The 19,512-nt window shown below is 53.0% G+C and overlaps 1 protein-coding gene across 2 annotated transcripts; it reads right to left on the bottom strand.

Annotated features, from left to right (window-relative positions):
* Nucleotides 1–3,236: 3,236 nt before the first annotated feature.
* Nucleotides 3,237–17,914, bottom strand: CX3CR1 (C-X3-C motif chemokine receptor 1). Of its 2 annotated transcripts, none has more exons than XM_043595704.1 (2): nucleotides 17,655–17,914; nucleotides 3,237–5,937 (listed from the first exon to the last, which is right to left on the bottom strand). In XM_043595704.1, the coding sequence occupies exons 1-2, from the start codon at nucleotides 17,898–17,900 to the stop codon at nucleotides 4,858–4,860; spliced, it is 1,326 nt and encodes a 441-aa protein (XP_043451639.1). In that variant the 5' UTR covers nucleotides 17,901–17,914; the 3' UTR covers nucleotides 3,237–4,857. The 2 variants fall into 2 exon arrangements, with proteins under 2 accessions (XP_043451639.1, XP_043451638.1); XM_043595703.1 differs by lacking the exon at nucleotides 17,655–17,914 and adding an exon at nucleotides 17,202–17,593.
* Nucleotides 17,915–19,512: the final 1,598 nt, after the last annotated feature.

Genomic DNA, 19,512 nt, shown 5'->3' with positions numbered 1-19,512 from the left:
AAAGTCTGAATGGACTCATGTGTAATCACTGAAAACCATGTTTGAGGTTAATACATGGGAAAATGTTTATGCTATAATGTTAAATGAAAAATGTAAGATCAACTCTATGTATGTTATGATCTCAAATCTTTTCTTAAATGTATATCTGCAGAGAATAACATGGCAGAAAACCATGTCTGTGTTAAACAATTCTTAGATGAAATATTGTGTAATTCTTAAAAAAAATTATTTTAATCTTTATTTATTTTTGAGAGAGAGAGACAGAGACAGAGTGCAAGTGGGGGAGGAACAGAGAGAGAGGGACACACAGAATCGGAAGCAGGCTCCCGGCTCTGAGCTGTCAGCACAGAGATCGACTTGGGGCTTGAACTCACGAACCGTGAGATCTTGACCTGAGCCGAGGTCGGACGTTTAACCGGCTGAGCCACCCAGGCGCCCCGCAAATATTGTGCAGTTCTCACTTTTTATTCATTTATTGTTTTGTATTTTCTGTGACCAGGCATTTCTTTTACGTCCAGAGAAAAGTCATAAAGAATATAAAACAAACACATTGAAAATGGAACACTCTTAAAACCGAGTACTCAAATGCAAGTTAAAATGTATTTTTGTTCCTACCTAAATAAAGGAGGAAATACGGAGTCAAAGAGTAATTTTCCTGTTGAGCATGTTTTGTGGTTTCTCGAGCGTCTGGGTGTGTCTGTGGAGGAAAAACTGTGGCTGTTGCCTAACAGCTGTCTTATTCAACAGAAATGGAAACGTGGCACCCGTATCCTTGAGAAAACGACTTGGCCCTCCTATGCATGGAGGGTGTCTTGAAGAGAAACTGGGTATGTCCTCATTTGCTAAGAAATACTTTTGTCACCCGCTCTCCCATAATACCACTTGCGGGTGGCCCACCGTAGGGTTGCCAACTTAGCTAGTCAAGCAAACGACATTACGAGTCATGTTGAAACCAAAGCGCTCCCTGTGGGCCAGGGGAGTGGGGTGTGGGTGGAGAAGAGAGTTAACTTCTCAGTTGGGACAGACTACCCTAACTTGGAGGGCATTAATGAGACATCATCGAGGGATCAGGTGGTTCCCGAGGTGGACCTCTCAGTCAAGTTGCCATGTCCCCGTGTGCAGTTGTTGGCCTTGCGGGGCCAGAGGTGAATTCTCTCCCTGGGTGCTCAGGGGTAAACTCTCAGAGAGAGACGATGGGAAGCTCACCTGACCTGTATATACTGCAGACACAGTGGATTGCCATCCCTGGACAGTGGCCCTTCTCAGCGGAGGCTCTGTCTACCACCCAGATTCTGCTGTTAGATTCGTCCCTGGGGATCCTGGCTGATAAGCCTCTGTCTGGTGACCATCGTCATTAGAGATACTGATGTCACAGAACAGCTGTCACCAAAAGCTGCCCCACCCAGGCTGCACCGGTCATCGCGAGTGGGTTGATTCTGTTAAACTCGGCATCCTGGAGGGCAGATCTCCCCTCCCTGCCTCAGTCATCCACCTGTAGACCTTCCTTCTGGATTTTTCTTTTTTTTTTCTTTTGCGTGCCCACCTGTGTTCTCTGCTCTTGGAGGCAGGGTTGGTCTGTATCTTTTTCCAGCTTTATTCAGGTCTAATTGATAGATGACATTCTGTAAGTTTAAGGTGTGCAAAATAGTGATTTTATACACGAATATATTCCAGAGTGATTACCACAATAAAGTCAGTGAAGACATTTATCACCTCACACAGTTATTACGTTGTGCGTGTGATCAGAACTTTAAAAATCTTATTAGCAACTAAATCTCTCGTAGCAACTTTCAAATATGCAACACAGTATTGTTAACTACAGTTATCATAGGATTGGTCCGTATTGTTCTTGAGATGGGGAAAAAATCCATAGACTTGGCTTCAAGAGATCTACCTCTTGGACCAGCCCCTGGCCCTCTCTGGGTCTCCTGCCCCTTACCTGCACCTAAAATTCTGTGATTCTGGGACTCATGAGAGCAAGGAGGCACGGACAAGATAGCATGAGTTTCTTCACCGGGAAAGGTTCAATCTAATAATAAGAAGAAGGTAAAAAATAACAATAGTCACCACCATTTCTTTGAGTTTGCTCTGCTAGGCATGCACTGTGTGCGTTGTGGAGGCAATCCTACGAAATCCTCATGATAATCTGAGGAGGTGAGCCCCACTTTTATTCTTCTCTTTCAGATGAGGAAGCTGAGCCTCAGAGATGTCAAGTAACTTGCCCAAGGTGACAGAGTTAATATGTTGGGACTCAGTCACAGATGTCTCTCTGCCTTTGGGGTCCACCATTTCCCTCCACTTTGGGGAAGCCCAGAGCTCAGAAGCAGTCGTGGGTTTGCCGCAGCTGTGCTGTTAGGGCCAACTGTCTTTTTCAAATGTGCTTTCTTTATTTAGACACCAACATCACTGCTATTTAGGGTTTTCAGTGAACTTCCCTATTTTCTCCCTATTCTGTCTTATTCAGCAAAATGGATGAGCGCCCGTTTCTTAGGATACTAATTGAATGTTCATTTAGACATGAAAGTGTTTGTCTCTCCACTTTTACTTCTCAAGCCAGAAGAATGTTTCCCTCTTTTCGTGGGAGTCCAGAAACGAGTTAAAGTTTCATTGAAAGTTTTATGACCCGAAGGTTGCAAGGAGGTTCAGGTAATAGTAGAGAAAACTTGTGGGCAGCCTGGGGAGAATACGCCCTCTTGTTGTTTGAGCCAATGTTCCAGAAGACTCTCCCCACCCACTCTGCTCCGAATGCCTTTCGAAATTCACATGCTTTTCTCATGTTAAGATCCCCATGCCCTCACACACTTCCTTTCCATATGCCATTCACTGAGCCTAGAATGCCATCCCCTCTGTCGCCTGGAGAGCTCCTCACCCTTAAAGACTCAGGTCAGACGGCTCTCGTGTTACCAATTCATGCCAAGTGTCTTTTCTTGTTCGCTTCTCTGTTCTGCACTTGAATGTTAAATCACGAAGGGCAGTGGCCTGGTCTCACTTACCTTTGGGGCCGCTCAGGATCCGAGCTTATGTGTGTTGCGTGCCATATATGCTCAATTAAGATTTTGTAATAAACCGATTTCCCGTGTTATGGGTCAAAAGCCAAAACCTTAAAAAAATAAATTAAAAAAAAAAAAACAAAAACCAAAACCTTGCTGTGCCCTTCGACCCAGTTATCCCCATGATGGAGGAATCCGTCCAAAGGAAATAACTGAAGAGGAGACAGGAAATTACGCGGACCAAAGTGCTGTGAAATATATATTTGCTAAATACTGGCGACAAGCGGAATGTTTATCAACAGGACAATGGTGAGCAAAGCAGGAGACGTGATCTTGCTGCAACACGATTCATTCTATCACCGACTGAACCAACCTGATGACTCCCAAGGATGTGTCAGAAATACAGAGATGAGTCAGTTGCCTTCGACCAGTGCACAGCCTGGCAGAGCCTTCTAAAGCAAACGGTACAAAACTACATAGAAACCGAGAACCATTTGGGGTCTGATGTGAAGAGACAAATAGATTACGAAAGGGTCTGCACGTGATGCTTTCAACTCTAAACACGTGAAAGTGTCTGTGACCTTGGCTCTCCAAGTTGGCATGAAGGATGGGGGTTCTCTCCGGATGGGCAGGGGTTTGCGGCGAGGCCACTGGAAAGGGATATTCAAGGCAGGTTTGCCGTGTAAGCGCTGCACCAGGTGGGGGGAAAGCCGAGGTCTGGAAACCAGAGAAGAGGGGTGCCACCTGCCAGGGCTGGTGGCTGGTTTCTCATGCCGGAAAGGAGGCTCCCTATGAGAAAAGTACCATGGTTTCCATTCTACAGATAAGGAAGCTGAAGCTGGGCTGGCCCCGAGCTACCCAGCTGACGAGTGACGAAGGTGGGACGGGAAACCATTCCTTGTCAGTTTGGGTCAGGGTCCCTTCTCTTCATCTCCCTGCACCCAGGAGCAGGTGATGATGCGTGATGGAAGAGATCCGGTTGGCCGAGAGGCTGGATTCTTCGGGGAAGGGGACGAAATGGAGAACCTGTTGGTGGGACCACATGATGGAGGGTCTCGGACTGGATGCAGGGGGCACTGGACTGCCTTCGCGGGTCTGGAGGCATGATAGAGAAGGGTTTAAGGAAGAGCAGGCTGGCAGTGCCTGCTGGCTGGTGTGATCGGTGAGGAGGCTGGGCCAGATACATGGGAAGGTAGGTGGGCAGCTCTTGTTCTATTGGGTCAAAATAGCACCACTCCCCCTCCTCCTGCCCCCGGCTGCTTGGACATATGTCTTCCTGCACCTCTAACCATGAGATTGGAATGGATGCCTCCATCTTATCTATTCTCCCCCACGTGAAAACCACAACCTGGTCCAGGGAGGGGCATCTGATTCAAACTCGGCCAATGAGAGCCCTTCCCTGGGAATTTTAACCTTGGGAGCAGAGAGGAGTGGTTCTCAGTCCCACTCGGTTGGCTAAGCTGTGTCTGGGAGCTCTGTCACCACTCAGAGATTTGAGAGCCCTAGAGAGGAAAATTCTAGCTGGACTCAAGCCCTAGTTTCTACATACTCTGAGGGCTCAGCCACTCTCTTGCTCACGCTACCATGTGAATAATACGCCCCGCCTCCTCTTTAGCTAAGCTACAGCGAGTTGAATTTTTGTCCTTTGTGAACAGAAAGCTCTGACATTTGCAGTTAGAGACGTGCCTACCCCTCATCCCTCAAATTTTGGGCACGACGCTCAGAAACGCTTCAGGGTTGCTTTGGAGGATTCGGCCCGTCACGTCTTGCACGTAAGAAACAAACAAACAAAAAATCTGTCTTCGTTATTCAGTGGCAGGCTTGGGAACTCCGGGCTCTCTAGAGGGGCAAGGCTTTGGGGATCCCCTCAGAGAAGGATGGACGCCTCTCCATCACTGGTGTGGTGAGTAAAATTACTGCTCAGAATGCTTTCCCGCTTGCTCGTTTGTGATTCCGACGGGGAGAAACCGACGTGGACAGGACGACCACACAGGACGGCCCGGCATTTCCTACACAGGTGGTAAAGGTATCTTCTGAACTTCTCTCCAGCAAACGCATAGACAAAGGGGTTGAGGCAACAGTGGGTGAATGCAATTGTCTCAGTCACACTGAGGGCCAACCTCAGATCCTTCTTCATGTCACAATTGGGAAAGAAGTCATAGAGATTAAGCGTCTCTAAAAAAATCATGATGTTGTAGGGTGTCCAGAAGAGAAAAAACACGACGACCACCAGGAAGATCAGCTTAATGGCTTTGGCTTTCTTGTGGTTCTTGCAGGAAAACAGTGTGCGCATGATTCTGAAGTAACAGTAGCTCATAACGAGCAGGGGGAGCAGGAAACCAAGCAAATTTGCCTCCACGTTGCGGAGAACGGGCCAGAGGTCCTGCAGGACCTCAGGGTAGTCACCAAGGCACTCGTTTTCTTTTTGTTTTGTGAACATGAACTGAGGTGCTGCCACCAAGATGGCTGCCGCCCAGACGCCCAGGCTGATGGTGACGCCATGCTGCACGGTCCGGGTGTTCATGGAGTTGGCGGCCAGGACAATGGCCCGGTACCTGTCGATGCTGATGATGGTGATGAAGAATATGCCTCCAAAAAAGCCGATGAAGAAGAAGGCCGTAGACAGTTTGCACACGGCGTTGTGAAGGCCTTGCTCGCTCATCAGGTAGTGAGTCCAGAAAGGCAACGTGGCTACAAAGAGCAGATCCGACAAGGCCAGGTTCAGGAGGTAGATGTCGGTGATACTCTTGGGCTTCCGGCTGTTGGTGAGGGCAAACACCACCAGCAAATTTCCCACCAGGCCAAAGGCAAAAACAAGGGAGTAAAGTATGGACAGGAAGACGGTCCCGAAGGCCACAACGTCCCCCATATCACAGGCTTCGGCCGACTCATCGTACTCAAAGTATTCCAAAGTTGATTTGGGGGAGTGGGTGGGCATGGCGACGGCCTGGAGCAGAGAGGAAAACAAATAACAGTATTAGTTCTCAGAGAAACAGTTGGGATTCTAGCTGGCCCCACACATGGGCAGGCTGAAAGAAACAAGTATCGGTCGGGCGCCTAACTGATACACTTCCCAGTGTCACACGTCATCTTGTTTAATCCCCAAGACGGACAGACTCCTGACGGAGGCCATAAAGGATTCCCCTGACGGAAGAGGAAGTCAGGTCTCTGAGAGGTTCAGGGACTTGTTCAGAGGTGTGCAGTGAACGGCTCAGCTAACATTTGAATCTAGACCTTTTAAAGCTCGAGGCAGATCTTTTCTTCTTGGATCGTCAAATGTCTACCCAAAAGGTTGACCAGGGTGTCAATAGTGGGAGAGAGGACTATGGGTGTGGAGAACAGGGGGTAGGATGGTGGGGGTGCAGCCATAATTCACACTTGTAGTCCAAACTTCCCCAGGCGATTCTCCTCTTCCTTCCTTATCCCCACCCCTCCACCCTCTGGACCCCAATTTGTCCCATAGGAAGCCAAGACTGAAGAGAGAGGTCTCAGATACTCTCCAGAGCCTTGAGCAGACCTGTACGCAGAGCCCCTCATCTTTGTTTTTGAGATCCCTTTCTCTTCCCCTTCCTCTTGGAACCAACAGGTCCTTCTCTTCCTGAAGGGATAAGACAGAGTCATACACTCTCGAGTGACCACCTCGTCTCCGTTTGCCCAGGACTTTTCTGGGGTTAGCACCAAAAGTCGGAAATGCCTTAGTTCTAAGCAGACAGCCACAGACGGCCACCCCTCAAGGTCAAGTGAAGAGGGTGTCACCACTGCCATCACAGGGTCGTGAAAGGGGTGCGGAGCCCGTCTGGGGGCCCGTGCCCCAGTAGCCTGCTGTGCTGGGCCCGGGTGGCGAATTCACCCCATAATTACCAGCCCGGCCCTCACTTTGGCCTGGTCTTCCCCATGATTCTTAATCCCCGCTTCCCTCAGAACAAAAATTGAAGGGGAAGACGTTTCTGCACGGGTTGGGAAGTCACACTTCGCATTCCTCCCCCTCCTCCCTAGCCAGGGCTCGCTTGTTCTTCACTCCAGAGGCTGCAAGGGCTCCGCTTTCCCCCTGGCCCTCGGAGGCCTCCTCCTCTTCCTTGTGATGCCACAGACGGGCCCCTGAGAAACCCTAAGCGTGTTCATAGCACGCCTCCTGGTTGTCACTGCCTCCCTCCCCACCACAACCAAAAGCAAAGTTCGCACTTTTTAACCAAGGGAGTGTCCACACCCTGCTGCCTCCTTTTCACACTGGTTTTGCCCAGACTGTGTCTCTTTCAAAGTGAGGGCCCGCCCTCGCAGCCTCCGCTTTGTGTTCTGGCCCATCTTTGCATCTTATCCAGATTCTTCTGGGACGAAGGGGGTTAAGCCTTTCTGCCCTGGGCCCTCTCAGCCTGGGCTGACGTTCCCAGCATCTCCAGGGAGAGTGTATGCGTTCCTGGCTTTCAGCAGCCAATACCCTTTTCTCAGAGACAAATCTCTGGCTGTGACCTTAATCAATAACGTTTAAATTTAGCAGTGATTGGGCGGCTCAGTCAGTCGAGCATCTCTCTCTCTTTTTTTAAAGTTTTTATTCATTTATTTTGAGAGGGAGCGTGAGCGAGCGAGCACGGGAGAGGCAAAGAGAAAGGGAGAGAGAATCCCAAGATGGCTCTGTACTGTCAGCGCAGAGCCTGGTGTGAGGCTCGAACTCAGGGACTGCAAGATCATGACCTGAGCTGGAACCAAGAGTCAGACTCCCAACCGACTGGGCCACCCAGGCGCCGTGAGCATCTGAATCTTGATTTCGACTCAGGTCATGGGCTCATGGGTTTGTGGGATCGAGCCCCACGCTGTCAGCACAGAGTCCACGGGGGATTGTCTCTCTCTCTCTGTCTCTGCCCCTCCGGCGTGCGCTCTCTCGCTCTCTCAAAATAAATCAACTTAAACAAAAACAATGTTTAAGTTCAACCACAGAAAATGGCTGAGATGCTACCCTTTGTGAGCTACACAGATGTCCGGTTGAAATGGCTCGAGCGGAGATATGGGGAGACGGGGAGATTCCTACCTGCGTGCAGGTGGCTTGTTGAACGTCTTTCCAGACGCGCAGCCGTGTAGGAGCGAATGAGTCAAGCCCTCAGTGGTCGTAAGTCAGGGATCCTGGAGCTACGACCCTCTCCCTTCCCCCTTCTCCCCCGGGGAAAGGAGCTGGCGAAGCTGGCCTTGACAGGAGGCCAAGGACAATGAGACTGTGTGGCATCTCTTCGTGCCTGTGTTGGGGCCTGCAGCCCAGAAACTGTGCTGGTGGGTTGGCTTGATTTTGCCAAATCTGCATGAAATAGGCTTAATTTCCATCCTTGGCACTGTGCCCTACCCACAGGGATCTCCTCTAAATCGAGCAGGAGTCCCTGGGTCACTGAGGAGGGATAGCGGGGAGGTGGGCAGGTTCGGGCTCTCCCTTGGCTGGATCTCACGTCTGCCCTCTGGCCAAGTGACCTCGGGTGAACTTGGAAGCTCTGAGTCTGACTGTCCCTCATCTGCAAGACTGGGACTCATTCTCACGTCTGCCCACAGCGCCATTCTGAGGATTGCACCCGGCACAGTGTGTTGCATACAGCAGGCACTCAAATAAATGCATTTGGTGAGGAAACAGAAGCACTTTGGACCTCTGCAACCATCCGGGTCTCCCGTGAACTGTTGTGCTGTTCACTCCCACCCTAGGCGTTGTGGATATCCCATCTGTAAAGTTCTTTTTATTTTTTTTTTTTCCCTTGAAATAACAGGTATTTTCTTTTCAGATTTTCTGGGGGGAGAGGGCAAAGGGGAGAGTAAACAACCCTTTACTGAATTTTTACTCAGTTCTCAGGCTCATTGCTAAACACATATTACCTGTGTGGGGGCGGGAACTTTCATTTAATTCACGTGACATTTTAAAAATGAACAAAAATACGAGTTACATGGAAAATGAAATAAGTAAGCAGACAGTCTAATATGGAAGCCTGTGGTTCATGCTCAATAAACGGGAGCCGACACGTAAAAGGTTAACGATCTCTATGGACAAGGAGATGTACTCAGAGAAGGCAAGTAACTTGCTCAAGGCCGCACAGCTGGCCTGTGGGACGGCTGCAGTGGGGGCTCACACGCGGCCAGCCTGTGTGTCCTGCCCGAGACTGGGAGTTCCTGAGCGAGGACCGGTGTCTCCTTCAGCTCTGTGGACCAGCGTTCAACAGAGGGAGGGGCCTGGCACAGAGCCAATGCCCCAGGAATACTTGTAGGAACGCAAGTATTGTATCCTAGACCTTCATTCCAAATTGCCCTGTGGGACTGGTAATGACGGTGGCCTTTTAACTGTCCGGTTCCCAGACGTGCCGACAGGGCACACAAGTATCTTTCCTGATCCCAGGCCAGCGGCCCTCGCTTGAACCCTGAGCACTTAGTGGATGTCTCGTGCGTTGAATGTTCCTCTGAATTTGGTAGTCTTATCAAGGGAGGGAACTTTTTGGGAAAGGTGGATCCTCTAATTCCTGGAGCTTCTGAGATGTCCCAGGCCTGGGAGATGAGCTTAAAGCTGGGGACAGTCCTCGAGGGTGGTCTCCGGGGCAGGTTGAAGGGCAGCCGGGGGTCGGATGGGCCGGACACGGGCTTTCCAGGCCCCCGAGGCCACCAGGAACCGAGTGAGGGATCCAAGCAGATAAGCTTTCTCTGCGGGGCCTCATCAGCCGGGTGTCATACAGATGGGGGTGTGAGAGGAAGGACAGGTGTTGGGGTGAAGCACCCGCTGAGGGCCGTGGCCAGCAAGCACACAACCCCTCCCGGCCGTTCTCAGGCCTCCTCGCCCTCTCTTCCCGTAAGTCAAGGTTTTGCTAAGTGCCGTCCAGCTGCAAGAGTCTGTGCTGAACCCAGAAGCAGAGCTTGGAGCGCACATGCGTTTCCCACCCAAGTATAAACTCACTCCCTCTCCGATCCTGCCCTGCTGCCCGCCCCCACCCCCCCCCCCCCAACTCTGGCCCACTTCCTTTTCTCAGGCCTGCTCATTTATTTTTTAACTTTTTTGGGGTCATCATTTACCCAGTGTTTCCAATCAGCTTCCCTGTTCTTTACTTCCCCTTTCATTTAAGTGGCCCAAGTCCACTTTCCTCTTCAGTCCCACATCCTTTTCGGGCCGCTTCCCCCATCTTTTGCCTTCACATCCTGCTCACTGCCTGCTGGATCCTGTGCGTGTTCTCTTGTTTGACGTTCCTTGGCCAGTTGGTGGTTTTCCCTCCGGGGTCTCCGCTGATGGCTTTTTAGGCCCCTGAGTGAAGACCGGGTTAGAGGCTCCGTCTAAATGCCGATAAAATTGTGGTTTAATTTTCTTTTTTAATGTTTGTTTACTTTTTTGAGAGAGAGAGAGAGAGACAGTGAGAGCTGGGGAGGGGCAGACAGAGAGGGAGACACAGAATGGGAAGCAGGCTCCAGGCCCTGCGCTGTCAGCACAGAGCCCGACTCGGGGCTCGAGCCCGCGGACCGTGAGACCATGACCCGAGTCGAAGCGGGACACTTAACCGACTGAGCCACCCAGGGGCCCCATCATTTTTGTTCTTTTGAACCAAAGGGAATTAGAGGAAAGTACAGATTGCTAGAGCCCTGACCCCATCGTTCTTTGTGGGGGTGCCATTGAGCCTGAGAATGTTCCAGAGCCTGAAGTTATCCTCGGAGAGCCCGCTGTGGAAGGAGAGGAGGCTGCCCTTCTTCGGTGCCCACGGACTAGCACACTCCATACACAAGCCCCTCTTCGATTCTGTCCACAGGCCCGCATGCGATGGTTGTCTCTCCCGTACAAATGAGCCAGCAGAGGCTCTGGGAGATCAGGGAAGCTTGTCCAGGGAACAGCAGAACCAGGTCTATCTCTCCACAGAGCCATGCTCCCGCCTCGCCCCCAGGCTTCCCCTCTTGGAGGAGGAGTGTGCAGGCTATTGTGGACCACTTCTCTAGAGTTGGAACAAGAAATAGTAGTCACAGCCCCCTCCCTCCCCCGCCAAAGAAGATGGTCCACGATGCGAGCCTGAACACTTTCCCTGGGTCTCTCCCCTCGGGACTCAGAACCCGGTAGTCTGACCGTCAGGCAAAAGGCAGGCAGTCAGGAAATGAAGAAGGCGGGGACATTTCCTCTCCAGCCACAACTAGGGAGTCCTCACGGCCAGACCCCCGAATCTAGCTCTCATCACTGGTGGCAAGGAAATTTGGAGTCCTTTTCTCTGGAGAAGAAGAGGCTGAAGGCTGTAGGCTCAGCTCATTTCCTGCCTTCAAACACACGGTGACACGATGTCGTTCACAAAACGCAACTAAAAATCTGGCGTGTTTTAGTTTTTCGACAAGGACCAAACAGAAGGAAATAGTCTTTAAGCACGACATGCGTCCTGGGGCATGTGTCACGAGAAGTGACTCTTCAGTGGCCTGCCCAGGGAACATGACGCTTCTGGGCTCACAGCCTGCCCGAGTTCAGATGAGGTTCCATCTGGAGGCAGAGAGCTGCATCAGTCGATTTCAGCCCTGACAAGTCTTCACCCTGGCCTACAGAGGAAGGTTTCCAGTGTGGCCCCCAAGCCCACACCCCTGGCCGCTTGGGCACAGGGTTTTCCCAGGTCCTGATGGTTTTCCCACTTACAAGGACAGCTGATTTTATAAGAGACACCCTGGGGGATGCAGGGAGAGGTAAAGATGAGAGGGCAAAAGAGGGGCAGGTGGAAGGGCCTTGAACTGCACGCCAAGGAGCTAGAAGGGCACATTCTGCACCTCGCAGCCCGTCCCCCGTGCAAGTAAACGGAGCGGCTGTCTACACCTCGGCAACCAATCTACCTGCGACCACAGGGCCTCACCCCCCCTCCAGTGTTTCCACGGGCCAAACACCCCAAGCCAGAAGCAGCAACAGGAGGAAGCCAGACCGGAGGCGAGAGCCTCCTGGGTGAGCCACCCCTTTCCGGAAGCTGCTTTTGCTCTGGGTTGGACACACCACCCTCTCCTTTCATCTTCCGAGCACGTTGTGGTATTTATCTGTCCCTGCCAAACTGTGAAATTCTGAAAGGAAATGTTTTAGGGCTTTTTTCTGGTAATTGAGGAAGAGATGGATTTTAAATAAATTATTAACTAAGCTAATTATGTACCTTTGTAAGGACAAATAACAATTCAAAATAAGAGGCTTAATTCTCCCTGCTGAAAATAAGGGAAGAGATTGTCCTCTGCCTCCTCATTCCTAGGGCCTTTGCTTTAGGAAATTCGTCGCTGGGGGTGCCTGGGAGGCTCAGTCGGTTAAGCGTCTGCCTTGGGCTCAGGTCATGATCTCACCGATCGTGAGTTTGAGCCCCAAGTGGGGTTCTGTGCTGACAGCTCAGAGCCTGGGGCCTGCTTCGGATTCCGTTTCTGTCTCTCTGCCCCTCCCCTGCTCATGCTCGCTATCTCTCTCAAATATAAAATAAAACACACACACAAAAAAATTAAAAAGAAAAACAAAACAAAAGGAAACTCATCACTGGAGTGTTTTCTCCTCTCTTTGAAATGACGACATGCGTCCTTTTGGGAATGTGATCACGTCTTTTGTCTGCTTTATGTCCCAGGAATCTTTCTCAGGGGCCTGGGGCTCCTTTCTTTGAAATATAAACATCAAGGGGCACCTGGGTGGCTCAGTCTGTAGAGCCCTGACTCCTGGTTTCGGCCCAGGTCATGATCTCACGGTTCCATGGGTTCAAGCCCCGCATCTGGCCCTGCGCTGACAGCACGAAGCCTGCTTGGGCCCCTCTCTCTCCCTCGCTCTGCCCCTCCCCCGCTCGCGCCGTCTCTGTCTCTCTCAAAATAAATAAACTTAAAAAAAAAAAAAAAGGAAATATAAACATCAAGAATTAGCACCTGTGTCTCCCAGTTTCTCTGGAAGGGTAGGAGCCTGACTTGGGTGGGTGCCCTTCTGGTTCAAATTGCAAACATCCCTCCCGTCTTAAAGATAGGAGTCTATTTCTTCTCGGGAAGAAGCCAGCCAGCTATCACAGACGGTCCCTTCAGTTATCACGGTAGAGTCAGGATGACAGTGTGTGGCTGAGAACTAGGTGTGCTCTCTCACGGCAGGGATCCTAACCGCTGGGCCCTATGAAAGGGTGAGATTCCATCTCCCCCCATCTCTGCCGTCTCTCAGCGGATCGCCCGCGATGCCCATCACATTCTGGTGGCCTGTCTGTTTAACAGTACCGGTGTTTTCTCTGTTATCTCTGTGAGAGGTTTTTTTTCTGGGTTGGAGATCTTAGTTTTTCTTTGACTTCCCCAACAGTAGGTGCTGTGCTGAATTCTATGGAGGTAAACGTGGCTAAGATACAGTCTCTGGGAATTGTGGTTACTGTTCAGTAGCAGACTATCAGAAGAAAAGCTAGGGGGAGACCCAGGGACTGGATCATTTCAGCTGAGTCTTGAAGCCGGGGCAATCTTCCAGGTAAACGAAGGTGGAGGTGGGGAGCAGGGGCGGGTGTGGGGTGGGGGGGGGGCGCTGAAGCCGAAGGCACTGAGCATAGGCATGTTCCCTAGGGTCAAGCCCGCTCATTGCCATTGCTGTATAGGCAGGCAGGGTGCGAGCGGTCCACGATTATCTACCTCACCGTCGTACTCCTGGCTGGCTTGCAGGGCGAGGTTTCTGTGGACGACGCCACCGCGAACATTTGCGCGCGTTCATCCACATCTCCCACGGCACGGATGCATTTTAAAAATGCAGACTCCAGAGCAGACCGACTGTGTGAATCCGTGCATATAAAGGTCAGGAGCGGGCAGCGGCAATGCATATTGTGCAGGGATGCATATCTAGGTGGGTAAAGCCCTAAGGACGAGTGAGGGAGCAATGGCCATCACGATCAGGGTTGTGGGGATTTCGGGGAGGGCAGGGTGGCAGTCAGGAAGGGAAGTGAGGGGGGCCGCTGGGTGGGGGCCGGCCTGGGTCTCTCCTGCTGCCTGGCTGCTGGTTGGGTGCGAGATCGATCTGTAAGTCGTGAGCCTGCACACTGTTCTTTGAGCGTGCCGTATTTGACGTGGAACTTAGGTTTAAGGAAAAGGACAAAGAGGGCCTGCAAAAATACTTTAGAAAAACATTTAAAGAGACGCGAGCTAGGTTTCCTTCCCTACAAAGGTTCATAATCCGCAATAGCTGCTCTTTGGCCAGACCTGAGGAGGAGGTGTGGCTGCAGGGCCGAGAGAATTCCAGCCCTCAGCAGCCAGCGGGTTTCTGAGCCCCTAGGGAGGGCGGGCGGGATCACGACTCGGCCGGAAGCGCCAGCATTGGCCCTCCTGGGCAGAGCCAGTGTTGCAAGCCCTTGGAATCCCTGGACTGTGCTGCTGGGAACGAGAGCAAGTTCCCGGAAAAGGCAGCGGAGACCTGGCCTGTGCCACCGTGGCTGTGCCTCTCCGTAACTGCGACCCGTTGTTGGACAGCAGGAGTCCGCCTCCCTGTCTGGCTCGTGCACGGAGGGCGCTGGCTCTGAACACCTTCAGCGGGAAATATCTGAGCCTGAACAAAACGGGTAGCCGAGGCCTCTGTTCCAGGTCAGAGGTTGAGCTGGGGAGGGGGTAGCTGAATGGCCCAGACCCTGAGATGGACGGTCTCTGAGGCCAGGGTCTCTGGTGTGGGGCCCTCCCCAATACTGCTGCCTTTCTGCGGGAGGGGGGCGGGGGTGCGCGATGAGGTGTCTCCTGGGGGAGGATGGGCTGGGGAGTGGATGCTGGTTCTGACCTGATGGGCTCTGGCATACGTCCTCCTCCCGGCCCCTCGTAACCGCATTTGAACGTGGTTAGTGGTCTTAAGGCGCACAAACTTTCCGATCCGCGGCTTCCCACAATGACAACCCATATTGTTTCTTGAGCGCCAAATACGGGCCAGACGGTGTGGTCAGAACTGGATATACCTTGCCCTTGATACAGATATTCGACCTCCACCCGTCACTCGCCTTCAGCGATTCTCAGCTCACGGCTGGCATTCATTTTAAAGCAGGACTCGAGGCTTAGCAAGGTCAGGTGCAGAGTCAGGGCTTCCAAAGCCCAACTGCCTCTCCTATCCACTGTGACGCAGAGAGTGACGGCCGTGGAGCCCGGCTAGGGTATGGCTGGGCGTGTGGCTGACACACAGTCGGTGCCCCCTTCCCTGGGGGGCGGGCAAGAGCCACGTCCTGCCCGGATTCCCTGCGTGAAAATGAAGCCAAGCAAAGAGGCAGGCAAAAGACGCGGAACCATACTGGCGTGCATCCACACAGACGGACATGCAGACAGACAGGCAGACAAAGAGTGGTGCCCAAGGCTCAGCAGCCCAGTTCCTGCCTGCGTCCTCTTACAGGGCCCAGTCCCCTCCCAGGCAACCCCGGGCATGGGCTGACCTGCCCCGCAGAAGCTTCCCCAGGGAACTTTCTCGTCTGCTTCTCACACAATCCAACCTTCTTTTTCTTTTGGGGTCAAGTTGTTTTCTACCTTGAGTTTTCTGTGTAAAGCATTTCAGGGGGCGCCTGGGTGGCTCAGCCGCTCGAGCGTCTGACTTCGGCTCAGGTCATGACCTCGCGGTTCGTGAGTTTGAACCCCCGCTGTCTGCTGTCAGCAGCGCAGAGCCCGCTTGGGATCCTCTCTGTCTGTCCTCTCTCTCTGCCCCTCCCCTGCTTGCGCACGTGCCCTCTCTCTCTCTCAAAAATAAATAAAATTTTAAAACGAGAAGAAAGTACTTGGAAAAAGGGCGCCTGCGCAGCTGAGTCCATTAAGCGTCAGACTCTTGACTTCGGCTCAGGTCATGATCTCCGAGTTTGTGGGTTCGAGGTCTTGGTGGGGCTCCCGTGCTGGCAGTGCAGAGCCTGCTTGGAGTTTGGTCTCTGTCCCTCGCTTTCTGCCCCTCCCCCGCTCATTCGCGCACTCTCTGTCTCTCTAAACACACAAATAAACTTTAACGCATTTGAAAAAGAAAATGACCTTTTCTGGAGGAGGGGAAATCCTAAAGCTCCCTGGCCTTTCTCTGAGCTCGGCTGTCAACCTACAGAGCGCAGACTACAGAACCTGTGAGATAAAGGTCAAGTAATGAGAAGTGACGGGTCCGGCCAGTCGTCAACCGGACCTCAACGTGTTTCCTCCTCTCTTGCACCCATGTGTGTGTCCGCTCATAATTTCTGAGACGGTTTTCCCACGGCACGCGCCTTCTGAGGCCGTGTCCTCAGAGTGATTACAACAGCATTGGACATCGAATTTGTGTCAGCGATTTATTCATTAAAATGGTTGTCGCTGGAAATGCAGTGGTGCGCTTTATAAAAAAACGTAGGAGGCACCGCAAAAGCACGGGAAGAAAAGGAAAAACAAGACAGAACCAAACTTTCCACCATCCAACTTCCCGGAATCAACCACAGCTAGCTTTTTGCCCTTTCCCATCCAATGTCCATGCATATTCTTATACCCGTATTAAGCATAGTTATATTTACATTTAAACTGCAAGGTGGCTCAGTCGGTTAAGCATCTGACTCGGGCTCAGGTCATGAGCTCGTGGCTCATGAGTTCGAGCCCCGCATCGGGTTCTGTGCTGACAGCTCAGGGCCCGGAGCCCGCTTCGGATTCTGTGTCTCCCTCTCTCTCTGCCCCCCATCCCCCCGCTGGCGCTCTGTCTCTCTCTAAAAATAAATAAACATTGAAAAAAAATTAAAAAAATAAATAAAAACTAAAATGCAGATTCTACATTAAACATTTTTTATTACAAACTTTTCTAGCCTACATAAAGGCAGAGAGAGCCCCCAGGCTCATCACGTAGCTTCAATTGGCAACTCATGGTCACTGTCCCATGCAATTCTACTTCATACCCTACTACATTAATTAAAAACAGATCCAGGCATCATAGCGTTTCACCCATAAACAGGTAAGTATGAGTCTCTAAAAGAATAAGAACTCTTTTTATACAAAATAACAACTTCCTTACAATTTACCTTAAAAAGCGCCTAATACTTCCTCACTCTCATCCAGATGCCATTTGTTTTCAGGGAATGTCTACTCGTCCCCTGGCACGTAAGTGCTGATGCTTCTAATCACACCCCGCGTTGAGCGCGTCCCAAATGGTCTGATCACACGCTGCCCGCCACCCCTCAAGCCCCTTGGCCCTTCGGCAGCAACATCTTCCGGAAAGTGGTCCCTCTTAGCACGTAAAGCGAAAACCAGCATCTGTAACCCACGGTGACCTCTGACCACCGGGCCCCACCCCGCGAGCCCACAGGTGCTGGCCAGTTCTCTGTTTCTTACCTGGGCTGGGCCTGGGAAGGGAACTTCTGGACTTGACAATTGTGACAATCAGCCACCCCGTCCCTCTGTCTGTCTGTCACGGAGTATTTCCCTTCCCACCCCCCCCCCGCCCCCCCGAGGGCATCTTTATTTGCAAAGTTAGCCAATAGTCTCTGGTTTCCTGTGAGGTTCACTCCAAGGCCTGCCTGGTTTCTTTAGATACCGCCGCAGGCGAGCTCAGAAGCTCCAGGCTGGAGGCCAGCTGATGGCAGGAGGGTCTGAATTCACAAACCTGGGGGACTGAGTCTGGGGGGACACACAAAGCAGGGGACTGGAGGACGTGACGGTGTGGGGGCTGTGTTATTTGCCCCCATTGTGGCGGGCAGGACAGGAAACAGTGTAGGTCTCGTGAGCCACCAAAAGCCACTGTACCTCAGTTTCCTTGCGTGTGAAAAGAGAGCCCACGGTACTCACCCGGCTGCCCTGGGGTGTGGATGAAACGAAGTAGAGCTTCTCTCTCCAAAGCGAGGCCCCAGGCACCGGGAGCTTACAGACATGTGGCACCTCTGGCCCCGCCACTGAATCAGGCTGCATTTTGATGAAATTCTTAGGAGATTGGCAAGTGCGTGGCTTCTGAGACACATTGGCACAAAAGGCACTTAGTGAGTGCCTGGCACCTGGTAGGGGCTTCTGATTTATTTTCCCCTCGCCTCCCTCCATCAAGGCACTCAGGGCCTCCCTAGGTCCTCCGGTCAAGCCGGAGGCACATGTGTGCCGGGCACAAGCTTCACCCACAAACCGGGGCAGGCTCTGTCCCCACCGTCTCCCACAGCCTGCCCCGGTCCGCCAGACGGGGAACAGCTGGGCCTGACTCTCCGGGCTACTCTCCCGCTGCCTGCCCTGGCTCGAAGCCGGTGCCTGCCGGGACCCACCTGCCTGGCTCACCTACCAGGCAAATTCTACTGCCGATCCCTCCCTCTCCTGGGGCCTGGCTGGGGTCTGGCACCTGTGGGCCACGTTTATTAAAGGATCAGGGGACTCCTCCGAGGCCTGCCTGGCTCCTCACGGCCCATCCTGCAGCCTGTGCCCCTGCACTGCTGTGGCCGTCGGAACTGTGTCTTTCTGCGGGCAGGGCTGTGCTGTGCGCTCCCCACCCGGCCTCCTCAGTCCTGGCCGCCAGGACCCCAGGACCGAGCTATGGGTGGGACGGCGGTGCTGCCAGCTGGGCGACCGACCTGCTGGCATTTGAGGAAGTCTGCGGCCTCGGTTTCCCTTCCTCCTTTCCCTCTGGCCAGGATGCTGTGGCACCCCACCCCCACGCCTGCCCTTCCTCATCCCCACCCCAGAGCCACCTGTCTCAGGGGCGACCCGGCGGGGCCAGCTGCTTCGGCCTCCCTTCTCCTGCCTGTGACTCCCTTCTTGCTTCTCTGAGAGCGCCTATCTGGGATCCTGCCAAGACTCTCTCTCTCTCTCTCTCTCTCTCTCTTGCAGTCACACAGTCTTCCCGGACAACCTCACCCACTGCACCATTATCCTCATCAGCTGTCCCGTCTTCCTGGACAGCCTCTCCCACCGCCCGTCAGCGACCACCTCTGCGATCCGATGCTCTGCGTCTTTGTCCCCAGCCAGGGTCTGCATCGCCTCCCCTGCCCATCCGTGGCCCTCACACCTCTTGCCATTTGCCCCCGTTGACCATTCTCTTCCAAAATGCAAACTGCGCGCCTGACCCCTCTGTGGGTTCTGCTCACTGGGAGTCTCAGCCCCAGGCCAGTAAGCACGGCCCGGGCAAGGTCCTGCCCCTTCCCCTTCCCCTCCGGAGGTCCCACCCTGCTCTAACCACCTCCCCACCAGTGCCTGTGGGGGCTGCGCTCCCCTTCGCCCCTCACCCGGCTGGCGGGCCCGGCTGCCAGCCCACCTCCTAGATGCTAACACAGCGGCTTTCGCTGTCCCACAGGAGCTGGCAGCAGACCGGACCGTGAGTCACGGCCCAGCAAGTGGGATGCTTTTTTGTGCCGGTTCCCTCGCCTCCCCAATCCTACAGGGTGACGCACGTGGTAGGCCCGCACGCACAGCTTGCACACGAAGGAGGTTGCACCAGGGGAGAGGAACCCTGGGCTTGAGGAACGTGCCGTTTTATGGCCAGTGGCGAGCGAGCCTGCCCGGCGGCCCTGAGGGAGACGTGACCTCATCCCTGAGGCCGCAAGCACCACCCTGAGAAATGGGCCAAGGAAAGTGCAGCTGGGGCTTTGCCTTCTCTGTCCACTCCGAGCCACGGGAGAGCCCCAGCCGCCTTCCCGCACGGGCCACGCCTCCACAGACCTCGGCAAAGGCT

The sequence above is a fragment of the Prionailurus bengalensis genome, chromosome C2 (genome assembly GCF_016509475.1).
Source record: "Prionailurus bengalensis isolate Pbe53 chromosome C2, Fcat_Pben_1.1_paternal_pri, whole genome shotgun sequence".
Lineage (NCBI taxonomy): Eukaryota > Metazoa > Chordata > Mammalia > Carnivora > Felidae > Prionailurus > Prionailurus bengalensis.
This window is presented reverse-complemented; position numbering and strand designations above follow the sequence as displayed.

Bases quoted from the DNA above. Each gene is read 5' to 3' on its own strand.
- CX3CR1 (XM_043595704.1), bottom strand. From the start codon at position 17,900: ATGGAGGGAGGCGAGGGGAAAATAAATCAGAAGCCCCTACCAGGTGCC. The intron at 5,938-17,654 runs GTGAGTACCGTG...TCTCTGCTCCAG, and splicing joins CCACACCCCAGGGCAGCCGG to GCCGTCGCCATGCCCACCCA.